Raw genomic sequence first — 14,028 nt, forward strand, 5'->3', positions numbered from 1 at the left:
GTCCTCTTTTGGAAGGCCAAACAAAGTAGTTTCGCTTTCACAACGAAACACACAGCGTCTCCACAACATGGCAGCGGCGGCAACAGCGAGAATAAAAGTTACGCCTTCTTTCTTTGCGTGAACATTTGGGCGGCGTTATGCAAATCTTCCCACATCGTGATGTAGACATGTGGGGGTGTGTTAGAACGAGCCGTTTTAGGAGGGTGTGGTTGACTCTTACCTTTTATAAAGAATATCTCTTTGGATTTGAGACTTTAGTCTTTGCAACTTTACAGATCTTCTTTATGCACCAAGAGCTTGTAACACTCCAAAGAGAAAGAAAAAATAGAAATCGCATCATATGACTCCTTTAAACTACCAGCTAGCTAGACTGCCCTGTATATTTATAGTAAACATGGCCACCAGAGACAATGAAGTAAAGCCAACCTATTTTATTTGTGTGAAATAGGGCTGCAATTGAATCGATTAGATTTAGAATAGAAAATTGGAGTTCACTGCCAGATTGGAGAAAGATTAGTTAGACAGAAAAAGAATATTTTACAATAATGCTTATGGGTCAAAGACAAAACGTCCCATTTTGGTGTCCACATCAAATTAAATTTACAAAAGATTTTATATGGATAAAACTAAAAGCATGTTTCAAATAATTTTTGGAAAAAAAAAAAAGTCAAAATACGGGTGAAATAATGTTCTATAATCATTCAGCGTGACAGATATATTTTTGTAAAAATGAAAAAAAAAAATCTTATTCTGACCTGTGCTTATTAAAATATGTAAAAAAGTGATCACACTAAATTTTATTATATTTTAAATTATTAAAAAATTCTTGCTTGCAAATGGGTAAAACCTTGTGATTTTAAGGGTAGTGGCAAAGATTGGTAAAGATTTAAAATCAAAGTTAATTAGTTTTTGGTGGCTGCACTAGGGTCCTTAAATACAGTCTTTTAATGTCACCTAATGATTCTTGCTGTAAATATGCCTGACAAGATTGCTTGGTATATGAACTTTTGTTACACTAAATTACATTTTAGCTGGTGTCTTCTGCAAATCATCGTAAGAATATATGATAGTCATTATTTTTTTGCTCAGAAAAATGAAATTAAACAGGATACATCCTAATGTGTGTGGGGGGGGATTTAAAACTATATTAAATTATTATTGCTTTGATGTTCGTAAACCCCTTTCTGTCTTTGACTCTTTTATATAACCCGAGTGGCCAAGTGATGTCAGTGGAAAAGGGAAGTCATTATATTTTCTCTTTGGAACAGTATGCAGTGATCAGAAGACCAGGAACATTAAGCAAGGAAAACAGAATTCCAATTTCATGTTGACTGAGAAAAAAGATTGATATCTCATTGATATCTCTGGTGAACAATGTAAAGTATCTGCTATATAAATATTGCAAGATGTTTTGAAACATACCAGCCTCTTTGTTTGTGAAAGATTTAATGACTTTCAGGATTGAAGGGCTAAGTTTGTTTCTCTGAGTCAAGCAGAAGCTTCCAAAGGTAGCTGGACTGGAAAAGGTGATGTCATATCAAGTTCAGATTATAGAGTTGCCAAAGAGCCACACCTCACCGTTAGACTTGTTTTACGTAAGATGGGAAGTTCAAACGTTTCAGCTTCTCTCTAGCACACATTATTCCTCGTTCACACATTTTAAATGGTCATTAAGCGATCAGACTGAATAGATCAGCCAGTATCTACACGCTGCAGCCCACCGCAACCAGCCAATGGGAGGAGAAAATGTCCCATTATGTTTAATAGAAGGTTTTGTGGGGTAGTTATAGAGCGAACATGTTCTTGGCAGCAAAATTACTGCAGTCTAAAGAAAAGCAACTAGACTCTTTATGAGAGAAAGCAGCGCTGTGTTTTTTCTTATTTGCTCTAATAATGAATTTTTTGTTTTAACAGCACCAATGTCGGCTTTATGTTGTGTGAAAGGCTTGAGAATAGAGTTGGTGGTCACATTTAGTTTTACTGAACTTGTGGCAGTGTGAATTGTGTTGTGTTGGTAACAATTGGTGACTCAGCTGCTCAGTTTCAGCATTTTTCTATAATCTCTTCCACTGTCATTCTTTCTTTTTCCGTTGTACTTTATATCCTGTTGCTTTGTATTGTTTCCTCCACATACTGTGTGAAACTTTCTACTTTAGACGTAAAACCCACATCTGTGATTATCAAGCTATTAAAGCACTCCTCCATTCTACCGCACATCCATTATTAACTGTTGGTGATGATTTTTCAATATGTTTAAAGTTGAAACGGAAGTTGCGATGGTCTTTTCTTCTCTACTGTGACGTATATCCGAGTGAAACGGCATCTGAAATGAGAGGGCGGGACTTGATTTCGTCCTTCGGGAATTGATTGGATCGTTGGAAGTTGGGGCATTGCTAACAAAATGGAGTTAGATCTGAATGCCAGTTTGCAGTTAGTGGTGGGTGATTTCTCTCCATCCAGTGTCGGCTGGATTCACAGCCGACACCCAAGCATGAATAAATGTTTTATTTATTAAGGATGATGACGATGATGATCAATGGCACAACACATGCCTAAACAGCGCGCGCGAGAGAGAGAGAGAGAGAGAGAGAGAGCCTGAATGACTGAGCGCGTCCTCCATCAGGTTAAGTCATATTCATGAAAAAAATTAGTTTGCGATGTCCTAAGAGTAATGTTGTTGTAATATCCTAATATCTTTTCAATGTTTAGGGGTAACGTACTCACTCATGACTGGTGTCAGTGCTATATTTCCCCCTGTCGTTTATCCCATAGACTGTATAAAAACATGGACGTAGTGTCCGTGACGTCACCCGTGGGTTTCTGAAGTGCGTTTATGAAGCTCAAAGTGGGCGGAGCCGGCCGTCGCCATCTTGGCAGCGCGTCACTGCGCGTCACTCCCGGATAATCGAAAATGGGCAAAGAGGCAGGAGCTGGTTGCTGAAACCACGCCCACCTAGCTCGACGGTGGTGATAGCAGCGGCAATCCACCTGTCACTCAAGTGGCCACGCCCTTAATTATGCAGAACTTTAAGGCTTAATATAATATAAACTGAGTTATAAAAAAATTCACCCCCTCACAGTTGTCATGAAGGACAAAATTAGCTATATAGACCAAAACCACTTTTTGTACCAGGCTGAAAACAATTTTTTTTTCTGCTGTAAAGTTGGGCATTTTAACATTGGGAGTCTATGGGACGGCTCTAGCGACCAGTCGATGAATTGCAATGTTAGTCACTTCCATGTTGGTTTCACGAGAGAGAGGTTGGCACTTGGGTTTATCCCAGCGTTTACCCCTCATGTCACTAGCTACGCCCTTGCGCCATAGCTCGTGACCGAAAGAGAAAATGAGTCGTTTTGAGGGGGAGGGGAGGTTAACGTTTTTGATTAAAGATTACGAGGGCACATGAATTTAAAAAAATAATGAAGTGCACGTATAAATTATTTATAATAAACACTACAGTATTCCATTAAAAAATAAGAATTTTTTCATGGTGACTTTAAGGGCTTCAGTGGCTTATATGAATTCTCTGTTGTGGCATCATCTCATCTCCCTTTTTATGGCCTACTTGTATTTATAGTTGCAGATGGGTCACCAGTCCTGTCATTTACCTTTATATTCATCCTTTCGATCATGCCACTAACTGACAAATTAATTTTAGAGGAATAGTGAAGGCATGAACAATGAACAGTTTCTTGGATTTTGTATTTCTGTGAAAGCAATTCTCAGTGTGATTCTGGTGCTGTTTTGGGGTTTAGGGAATTTTCTTGGATTTGCTCCCAGAGATATTGAAGAAAACAGGATGTGATCTCTTTTTAATAGTTTTTTTTTTGGTGAGGGAATGACACTGATGTGATCTTGTGTGTATTATTAGTTTAATATTGATTGGAGGGATTCCATGCTCCACAGGAGAAGACATTTGACCTCTGACTTTTGGCCTGACTGAAAGAGGAAATGTTTTAAATAGAAATGAGCAAACTAAGGAGTCACGGTTTGGCTAGCTAGTTAATAATAATACACGTTTGATTTGTTTATGTTTTTGAAAGATGTTTGTTATGCTCACCAAGGTTGCATTTATTTGATCAAAAATACAGTAAAAACAATAATACTGTGAAATATTATTACTATTTAAAATAGCTGATTTCTGTTTCATTTATTTTAAAATGAATTCCTGTGATGAATTTTTTTCAGCAGCCATTACTCCAGTCTTAAGTATCACATGATCCTTGATTTGGTGCTCAAGAAATATGTATTATTGTTTCAATATTGATAAAAAAAATGTGCTGCTTAATATTTTTTGGGAAACTGTGATTTTTTTTTTTTTGGTCAAGATTCCTTTATAAATAGAAAGTTTAAAAGAACAGCATTTATTTAAAAGAGGTGCATGTACTGCAATATAATATAATTACAAAGCTTTCTAAAACAAAAGGATATTTGATTTATGATGCTGCACAAATGTTCCAAGTACAATGCAAACATGGCACACATGTTCATTTCTGAATGAAAAAGAATATGAAAAAGACATATTGGTGACTTTGCCAGCTAATCAAAGCTAATTAGATTAGAGCTGGTTTTGCCGTAGGACTCAGAATTTAAACTGGACATGAAGTGGTGACACAACACAGCACTAGACTTGTTTATCATACAAAATTGAATTTCAATATTTTATGCTCTTGGCAGCCAATTGTTATTGGCACAATCCAACTTTATCCTCATTGCTAGTGAACCAGTATATAATATTCATGATTTTTAAGCATGAGTGCATGTCACGCAACCTGTCTATGATGGAATCTACCTAATTTTAATAGATGAGTCTGTGCTAAAACTTTTCTCCCTTCTTTTTTAAAAGTTGCTAAACCGATTTAGTTTGCTCTTCTAATTATGTCAAATTGTGATCATTTAGTTAATTACATTTTAATTTGGGTGTATTTAGTATTGTTTTTTTTTCATACTGGTAGTTGAGAACCATTGCTTTAGGGCAGGGTTCCTCAATAGGCGGCCCGCAAGGGCCACATCCGGCCCGTGAGAGAAAAAAGTTTGGCCCGTGCTAATTTCAAATAATGTGGCATGAAAATTCAAACGCAGCATCAGAAAGCTACATTAACTTGCATCGTGTCTACACCGGACGCGAGCGGCGCGACGCAATAAAATACAAGAACTCGTTATAATCAGTGATGCTGTCTTGGATGCGACGCGACACAACAAATCCCGAGAGTAAACGGCGGACTCAACTTGTCCGCCGTCAACTTGGTTTTTGTTAAATGTGAGCCAAAATCATCACAATGAAAAGAACCAAAGACTTAAACTACTTCAGTCTGTGTGCATTGAATTTATTTAATACATGAGTTTCACAATTTGAGTTGAATTACTGAAATAAATGAACTTTTCCACGACATTCTAATTTATTGAGATGCACCTGTAGATACGATGTGACAGCAAAAACGTGTGTAGAAAAGAAAAGTGGACACGGAAAATAGTTCAAATGTGAATGGACAGAACAGTTTTGACTTTTGAGTGAGTGACTGATATCTTTGTTATAGAATACACGTGTTGGTTCGCAGGGAGTTCACAGTTTTAACATACAAGTTTGCTTTAATTTATTTTCAAGATCTGAGGTAAAATATCTATTGTTGCTTTCACTATGGCTATAAAGATAATGCAAAATAATATTCAAACTCACATTAGACAATTTTAACATTGAATAAAGCACATAATCATTACCAATTATCACTGTCATATTTTGTATGTTGTTCCTGCCACGACGTCGCAGAAAATAAAAACCGTTCCTAAAATAAGGAACAGTTGATTTTTTGTTTGTTCATTTGTTTTTAATATTCAACAGGCAATGTTCTTCTGTATCTAAATGCAAAAATGTTCATAATTGGTTGAATAAAACAGACTACTGGGGAAAAAAATCTGAATATTCATCTTGTGACCATCTTGTGATTATTTAAAAAAAAAGCAACAATAATATAATAATTGTAATAATAATAACAATTTATATATATATAGGTCAGTGGCCCTTGGCTTGGTATTGTTGGCAGAATTCGGCCCTCTGCGAAAACTAATTGAGGAACCCTGCTTTAGGGTATTGACTCGATGTCTGTGTTTGTGTGTTCAAACAGGCAATGCTGGACCTTCAAGCTGAAGAGTGCTAAATATGCTTCGGTGAGCCCATAAGAAGTAACTCAATCTGATAAAAGCAGACATGAGTGACACGGTGGAGAACCTGGACACCAGGGACCTGGGCTGCTCAGATGCTGAGGATGAACCTGAAGTGGTGGACTGCGAGTTCAACCCCTCAGGTAAGTGATTATTAATAAAATCAGGTCCTAAACATTTATTTGTTTTAGTAGTATTGTCTTTTTAGAAGTGCTTGTCTCATTTTTGATGAAGTTTGCGTCATTCTGTTATTTTCCTGTTTATTACTGTGAAGCTGCTTTGAAACGATCTGTATCGTATAAAGCACTATTTAAATAAAGGTGGCTCTTCTCATTTCAAAATGACTGAATACAAGTTAGACTTGAGGAACAGGATTTATTTTGCCAGTCATTTTTCAGAGAGGAAGTGACAGCAGGTCTGTCTAATCAGACATCTGGACTATATGGGACGTGTGTTAAAAGGAGTGATGTAAGGACAACTGCATAACATGATGCAGCATGTCACAAACAAGCATTCAGCACACACACTAGAGCTCGCATTCGCCGCAGGCATTCCTCAGTCCATCCTGTCTTTTCTTACAGGAGTATCCCGTATCCCATTCTCTGCCGTGTACAGGACAGTTGGCTTTAAAGAGACAGAAGCACAGGTCTATCTGACCGCTGCCCCTATCACTGCCAAGATCCTCGATGTGGAACGCTTCACCAGGGCCCCGGACCGCTTCAACGTGTCCAAACACAGGAGCGTGTCCAAGGTCTGTGAAGCACATGCTAGTTAAAAGCAATGGTAGAAAGATGTCACAGATCTCACATCACTGCTGTGTTCACAGGCAATGCCAGCCGTGTTTAAGATAGAGCTCAAACATGGGAACTTCACCTGGATAGTCAAGAGAAAAGAGAAGCACTTCATGGAGCTGCACAGAGAGCTTCTGAAATACAAGACCCTTATGAGGATCCCACTGCCCACCCGAAGGTCAGACCCCTGCCCTACAGATAAACTTAACCCATGATCCTTTACACCTGGTATGGAGTTGATCATGGCACTAAATACAAAACATATTATAGTATGCTCACACAAACCACTTGGAAACCACGTCACATTAGTAGTGCAAATACTACATGCACACCGGACAACATAAAAAGAAGAAACAAGTGTTTGAAAAGTTTGAAAATAGAAAATAACTATCTGATTGAAAGACTTGGAAATGCCCATATGGATTTCACAGAACATTATTAGTATACAGTGACACTTTATCCTTCAGATAAAAGTGGCTTGATGAATTAAATAAATAAACGAATTAATTAAATTATATGTATTAATTTAGTTTAATAAAATGTAAGATTAAAATTAATCTCTTTTTTTTTTTTTACTGTTTTATCATCATGAAGTTGCACGATGATGTAATGAGTCATTTGTTTAGTTAAGAAACTAATACTTTTTTCAGCAAGGGTGTATTAAATTGATCAAATTAAAGTGGCAGTAAAGACTTGTATTATTACAAAAAAAGTTATTTTTGAAATAAATACTGTTATTTTTAACAGATTCCTGAAAAACAAATTATCACAGCTTCCACAAAATATTAAGCACCACAACTGTTTTCAACTTTTATAATAAGAAATGTTTCTTAAGCACCAAATCAGCATATTAGAAGGATTTCTGAAGGATGATGTGACACTCAAGACTGGAGTAATGACTGCTGAAAATTCAGAATTTTCATGGATTCAGTTTTACAATAAATTAATGACTTAAAATAGAAAAGTTTGATTTTTGTATATGGTTTGGCATCAAATACAATCTTTTTGTGTCTTTAAATTATATTTATTTCAGCATGTGTACTGATTGTTAAAGGTGCTGTATGTAATTTTTTGACTGTACTAGCATAAAAGTACAATAATGTGTTTCCAGATATTTAAGTTCACATTCTTGTTTCTACAAAAAATGCTTGTTTTGGTCTGTGTGATTCTGCTCACTGCCAATTTGACCAACAGTATTTTGAAAAACTGGGTTGCCAGTTGTGGGAATATTCTGGTCAAACATTGCAGGTGGCACCTTTAATATGGCATCTAAAAAAAAATCAAAAGTTTCCAATTTAATTTGTTAAAATTGATTAAATCCCAGGTATCTCAGATAAATTGCCTCACATTTTAAGTTAAATTGTGAGAATTCGCCACTCAGGATCGCATGGTTAAAAATTGCAAAACTACTTTCTCAAATTTTTTCAGGAAAAGCGCTTGCTAAAAGGATTCAGTTGCTTGCAGTACTTTAATTTGGAAAATCCCTTTGAGTAGCATTCTCTTTGTGCACTCACTGTGCCTTTCAAGTGCTGTCTGAAATTCACTCCTCTTCACAAGTGGTCACAGGAGATGCGTTACAGATGCATGTCACTGCTTGCTGTAAGCGCTAATGTGTATCAACTGACCACTTGTGGTTCAATGGCCCTAGATGGATTTAAATACCAGGTGTAGAGGATCAGTTACTACTCTTCTCATTCTTAAAGAAGCTATAATAATTCTCCCTTCCTCTACACTCCTATTTTCACAGTTTTTGTCCTCTAAGTTTCCATTTCTTTTTCTTTTCTCGGTTTTCCCCCATTCTCTCTTTTTTGTTCTCTTCTCAGATTTCATGGCTATTCATTTTCTCCACCAACTCTTTGCTTTTTTCATTCTTCTTTTTTTCTGTCTCACACTGTGATATCTTTGTCTTTCTTTCAGCCACACAGAGAGAAGAAAGAGCATAAAGAGGAGCGAGGTGAGGCAGATGCCTGCACTGCCTCGGGGAGGTGGAGATGAGTTGGCACGAGAGGAGCAAGTGTCTAGTCGGAGAGTGAGTCACTCCAACATGCTTACTGCAGTACTAGCCCTGGATCACATGACAGGAAGTGATCCCATACACTGTTGAGCATGACGTGATCTTGATCGTCCCAAGGCCAGGCATTTGAGTCTGTGGGCAGGTCTCTCCCACACACTGACATGATTCAGTGGTCTCTGAGTGTGTATGTAGTAACAGCACACTGCTTGTCATATCATTAGTGTGAGTCACATGAGAACATGAGAACATAATCTGCTGATGAAATTCTGAAGATTCGAGCTGTTGAATAGAGCTTAATATCGATTGACTACTTTTTCAGTGACCTGACATTCAGAAGTATATTTCCTGGTAATTTTCTATATAGATGTTTAAGGAAAATCTTTCAAAAACTAATGAATGAGTAATTAATCAGCTGATTAGCATACAGCTCTTCCTTTGTCAATACATTAGGCCTAATAGGCAAACATCACTTTCATAATTCATATTTTAGTGACTCAGAAAATACTGTATATTTTTAATAATAACTTTCATTAAAGACATTTAAGAAACATTGTGTAATGCTATATTTCTATGTTATGTAATATTGATCAGATATTTAAAGTTTGCTTGCATAAGTAAAATAATAGTAAAGTTAGATTATGTATAGGAGATATATTCATCATTATGATAAATGTAATGAAAACATTGCATTACAATATAACTAACATTGTTTGCTAGATAGCAAAATAGCATTACATTAAACTGAAAATCAAAACCTGGCTTCACTGCAAAATAAAATAAAAATTATTCCTCAGTTTTTTGTTTGAGTTGTTGTTTTAAGTGATTTTATGCTTAAAACAATAACAAATGTCTGCCGGTGGGTTCAAAAGGAAAACATGACTGACAGATTTTATTTTTTTCTGTTTTAATCAAAAACTCACTTAATTTTGGTGCATTTCTCAGAAAACAAGACTTGTGTCATTTTGCATGTCTAGTTAATCTGTATTGATTTAAGAATGTTATGATATCTGTACTGGAAAACAACACAGAAATACTGAGGAAAAACAACATTTTTTTGCAGTGTTGATAACTGCAACCTTTTCATACTGATATCTATGGAATGGTTTAAATATCATCAAAAATATACAGTATTTAGCAAAACTTTGAATGGCATTTTTACTTTCTGAGTTTTACTGATATCTATCATGGAACAGAACCAGTGCCACAGAATCAAACTTTTCAAGCCAACTAACAAACGCATTTTCCTTTTTCAGAAACAACTGGAAGACTACCTAAACAAGCTGCTGAGGATGGCAATGTACCGAAAATACTACGCAACCGTAAGCTCACTCTTGATTATAGAGTTCAGGCCCTGATAGAGCTCATGTTGAGTTATCTTTAATGAAGCAGACGATCCTACTTTAATGAGGATCAATATTACAGATGGAGACGGCGTGTCCTGAGCGTGTTAATGTGCATCTCTCTCGCTCTCTCTCTCAGCTCAGTGCTATTCAAGCAGCTTTAATCAAGGGCATCCGTAATTCTCTCTCTCTTTCTCCCTCACATTCCTTCTTTCATTCTCTCTCTTCGTCTTTAATACCCTGCAGGGGTCAATATAGCTGAGGATTTAGTGTAACTTCTTTTAATTGAAGCTGCATCTCTGTCTCACTGGTTTTAAGCAGAATTGTTTCTCTTTTACAGATAGAGTTTATTGATGTGAGCCAGTTGTCCTTCATTCAGGACTTGGGGCCCAAGGGCTTGTAAGGACACACTCCATTTGTATTATTTATTTATTTTTAAGTGTGATATTTCTAATGTTATTTATTTAGGGGTCGGAGAGTGAGTCACTCCAACATGCTTACTGCAGTACTAGCCCTGGATCACATGACAGGAAGTGATCCCATACACTGTTGAGCATGACGTGATCTTGATCGTCCCAAGGCCAGGCATTTGAGTCTGTGGGCAGGTCTCTCCCACACACTGACATGATTCAGTGGTCTCTGAGTGTGTATGTAGTAACAGCACACTGCTTGTCATATCATTAGTGTGAGTCACATGAGAACATGAGAACATAATCTGCTGATGAAATTCTGAAGATTCGAGCTGTTGAATAGAGCTTAATATCGATTGACTACTTTTTCAGTGACCTGACATTCAGAAGTATATTTCCTGGTAATTTTCTATATAGATGTTTAAGGAAAATCTTTCAAAAACTAATGAATGAGTAATTAATCAGCTGATTAGCATACAGCTCTTCCTTTGTCAATACATTAGGCCTAATAGGCAAACATCACTTTCATAATTCATATTTTAGTGACTCAGAAAATACTGTATATTTTTAATAATAACTTTCATTAAAGACATTTAAGAAACATTGTGTAATGCTATATTTCTATGTTATGTAATATTGATCAGATATTTAAAGTTTGCTTGCATAAGTAAAATAATAGTAAAGTTAGATTATGTATAGGAGATATATTCATCATTATGATAAATGTAATGAAAACATTGCATTACAATATAACTAACATTGTTTGCTAGATAGCAAAATAGCATTACATTAAACTGAAAATCAAAACCTGGCTTCACTGCAAAATAAAATAAAAATTATTCCTCAGTTTTTTGTTTGAGTTGTTGTTTTAAGTGATTTTATGCTTAAAACAATAACAAATGTCTGCCGGTGGGTTCAAAAGGAAAACATGACTGACAGATTTTATTTTTTTCTGTTTTAATCAAAAACTCACTTAATTTTGGTGCATTTCTCAGAAAACAAGACTTGTGTCATTTTGCATGTCTAGTTAATCTGTATTGATTTAAGAATGTTATGATATCTGTACTGGAAAACAACACAGAAATACTGAGGAAAAACAACATTTTTTTGCAGTGTTGATAACTGCAACCTTTTCATACTGATATCTATGGAATGGTTTAAATATCATCAAAAATATACAGTATTTAGCAAAACTTTGAATGGCATTTTTACTTTCTGAGTTTTACTGATATCTATCATGGAACAGAACCAGTGCCACAGAATCAAACTTTTCAAGCCAACTAACAAACGCATTTTCCTTTTTCAGAAACAACTGGAAGACTACCTAAACAAGCTGCTGAGGATGGCAATGTACCGAAAATACTACGCAACCGTAAGCTCACTCTTGATTATAGAGTTCAGGCCCTGATAGAGCTCATGTTGAGTTATCTTTAATGAAGCAGACGATCCTACTTTAATGAGGATCAATATTACAGATGGAGACGGCGTGTCCTGAGCGTGTTAATGTGCATCTCTCTCGCTCTCTCTCTCAGCTCAGTGCTATTCAAGCAGCTTTAATCAAGGGCATCCGTAATTCTCTCTCTCTTTCTCCCTCACATTCCTTCTTTCATTCTCTCTCTTCGTCTTTAATACCCTGCAGGGGTCAATATAGCTGAGGATTTAGTGTAACTTCTTTTAATTGAAGCTGCATCTCTGTCTCACTGGTTTTAAGCAGAATTGTTTCTCTTTTACAGATAGAGTTTATTGATGTGAGCCAGTTGTCCTTCATTCAGGACTTGGGGCCCAAGGGCTTGTAAGGACACACTCCATTTGTATTATTTATTTATTTTTAAGTGTGATATTTCTAATGTTATTTATTTAGGGTTTATGAATTTATTTATTTATTTTTGCATTGTGGCAGTAATGTCAATCAAGCAACAACTTTTTAAGCATAAATTCTCATTATTACCATAATGTGTCTGTTTTTTTTTTTAAATATAATTTTTTATTATATAACATAATACATAATACTGTATGTTGTGTACTATATATCATTAAAAATGTACTGTGATGCAATTTTGTTTGAATTCAAAATTGGGAGGGGATGTGTTTGTCGTGAAAATGTTATGATGGAATAAATGTCATGGTCCTAAAAATGTGCGTAATTTTACGCAACATACTTTATAATCTATTATCTCATTTCTTATCTGACATATGACACAGACATGTTTTAATGTGCTTCATGAGATTCACTTTTGCTCATACAAACCTGTATCTTTCAGAGAAGGCATTGTTTATAAAAGGTCAGGAGGTCACCGTATCCCAGGCATGAACTGCTGTGGCCACAATGAAGTCTGCTACCGCTGGTCCAAGAGGTAATTATTCATAAAACACAAAATCTATTGCACAATTCCTCAAGTAAACCACAAAAGCAGATTAAATGCATTCATGCAGTGAGGCTGTGCTCTTCACTTTGAGCTTTAACATTTTACTCTTTAAAGCAGTGTTATCTGTGAAAATGCACAGTTCAGATAGAGCGGACAGCCATGCACACACACCGTACAGTCTCTTTGAGTCTAGCGAGCTGTTTATCTCTGCTCCACTGATACCGTGCTACTTTCATTCTCTGGTTAAACCGACACTATCACTGCCTTTCACTGCTGTCTGTATAATAACGCTTTAGAAAAGCACACTTTGACCTCATGGTTGTGATGGAGTCTAATGATGAAGTCTTTTGTGCTCTTTGTTTAGGTGGCTTATTGTGAAGGACTCTTTTCTACTGTACATGAAGCCAGACACAGGTGCCATTTCATTTGTCCTGCTGGTGGACAATGAGTTCAGTATCAAAATGGACTCCAAATACACAGAGACCAAGCATGGAGTGAGGATAGAGAACTTGTCCAGGTGTGTTCGCTAAAATATATTGGTCACCAAAAAATTTAAAATCGCTGAAAATTTACAAGATGTAGATCAGTTTCTTCTTTGGAACAGATTTGGAGAAATTACACAACTTTTGATCCTCCACCAATAGATCATCTGCAGTGAATGGGTGCCGTCAGAATGTGAGTCTAACAGCTGATAAAAACATCACAATAATCCACATGACTCCAGTATATTAATTAATGTCTTGTGAAGTGAAAAGCTGCATGTTTGTAAGAAAAAGAAAAAAAAACATCATTAAAGGGTTAGTTCAACCAAAAATGAAAATTAGCCCACAAATTACTCACCCTCAAGTCATTCTAGGTGTATATGACTTTTCTTTCAGACGAATCCAGTGTGAGTTATATAAAAAATTGTCTTTGATCTTTCAAGCTGTTTAATGCCACTCAGCGGG

At 36.2% G+C, this 14,028-nt stretch overlaps 1 protein-coding gene across 2 annotated transcripts in view; it reads left to right on the forward strand.

Moving 5' to 3' along the window:
- The window catches only part of LOC107688495 (phospholipase D1-like), a 35,031-nt gene that overhangs the window by 4,198 nt on the left and 16,805 nt on the right, over positions 1–14,028 (forward strand). The window contains exons 2-9 of one of the 2 annotated variants that reach the window (XM_016486175.1): positions 6,124–6,303; positions 6,742–6,911; positions 6,987–7,129; positions 8,869–8,980; positions 10,219–10,284; positions 10,646–10,704; positions 12,977–13,069; positions 13,446–13,598. In XM_016486175.1, the coding sequence (XP_016341661.1) occupies positions 6,207–6,303; positions 6,742–6,911; positions 6,987–7,129; positions 8,869–8,980; positions 10,219–10,284; positions 10,646–10,704; positions 12,977–13,069; positions 13,446–13,598 (893 nt within the window). In that variant the 5' untranslated portion in view covers positions 6,124–6,206. Of the gene's footprint in view, positions 1–6,123; positions 6,304–6,741; positions 6,912–6,986; positions 7,130–8,868; positions 8,981–10,218; positions 10,285–10,645; positions 10,705–11,937; positions 12,088–12,448; positions 12,508–12,976; positions 13,070–13,445; positions 13,599–14,028 lie in introns of those variants that run through there. The other variant, XM_016486176.1, reaches the window with a different exon arrangement.

The sequence above is a fragment of the Sinocyclocheilus anshuiensis genome, unplaced genomic scaffold (genome assembly GCF_001515605.1).
Source record: "Sinocyclocheilus anshuiensis isolate Anshui unplaced genomic scaffold, SAMN03320099.WGS_v1.1 scaffold329, whole genome shotgun sequence".
NCBI lineage: Eukaryota > Metazoa > Chordata > Actinopteri > Cypriniformes > Cyprinidae > Sinocyclocheilus > Sinocyclocheilus anshuiensis.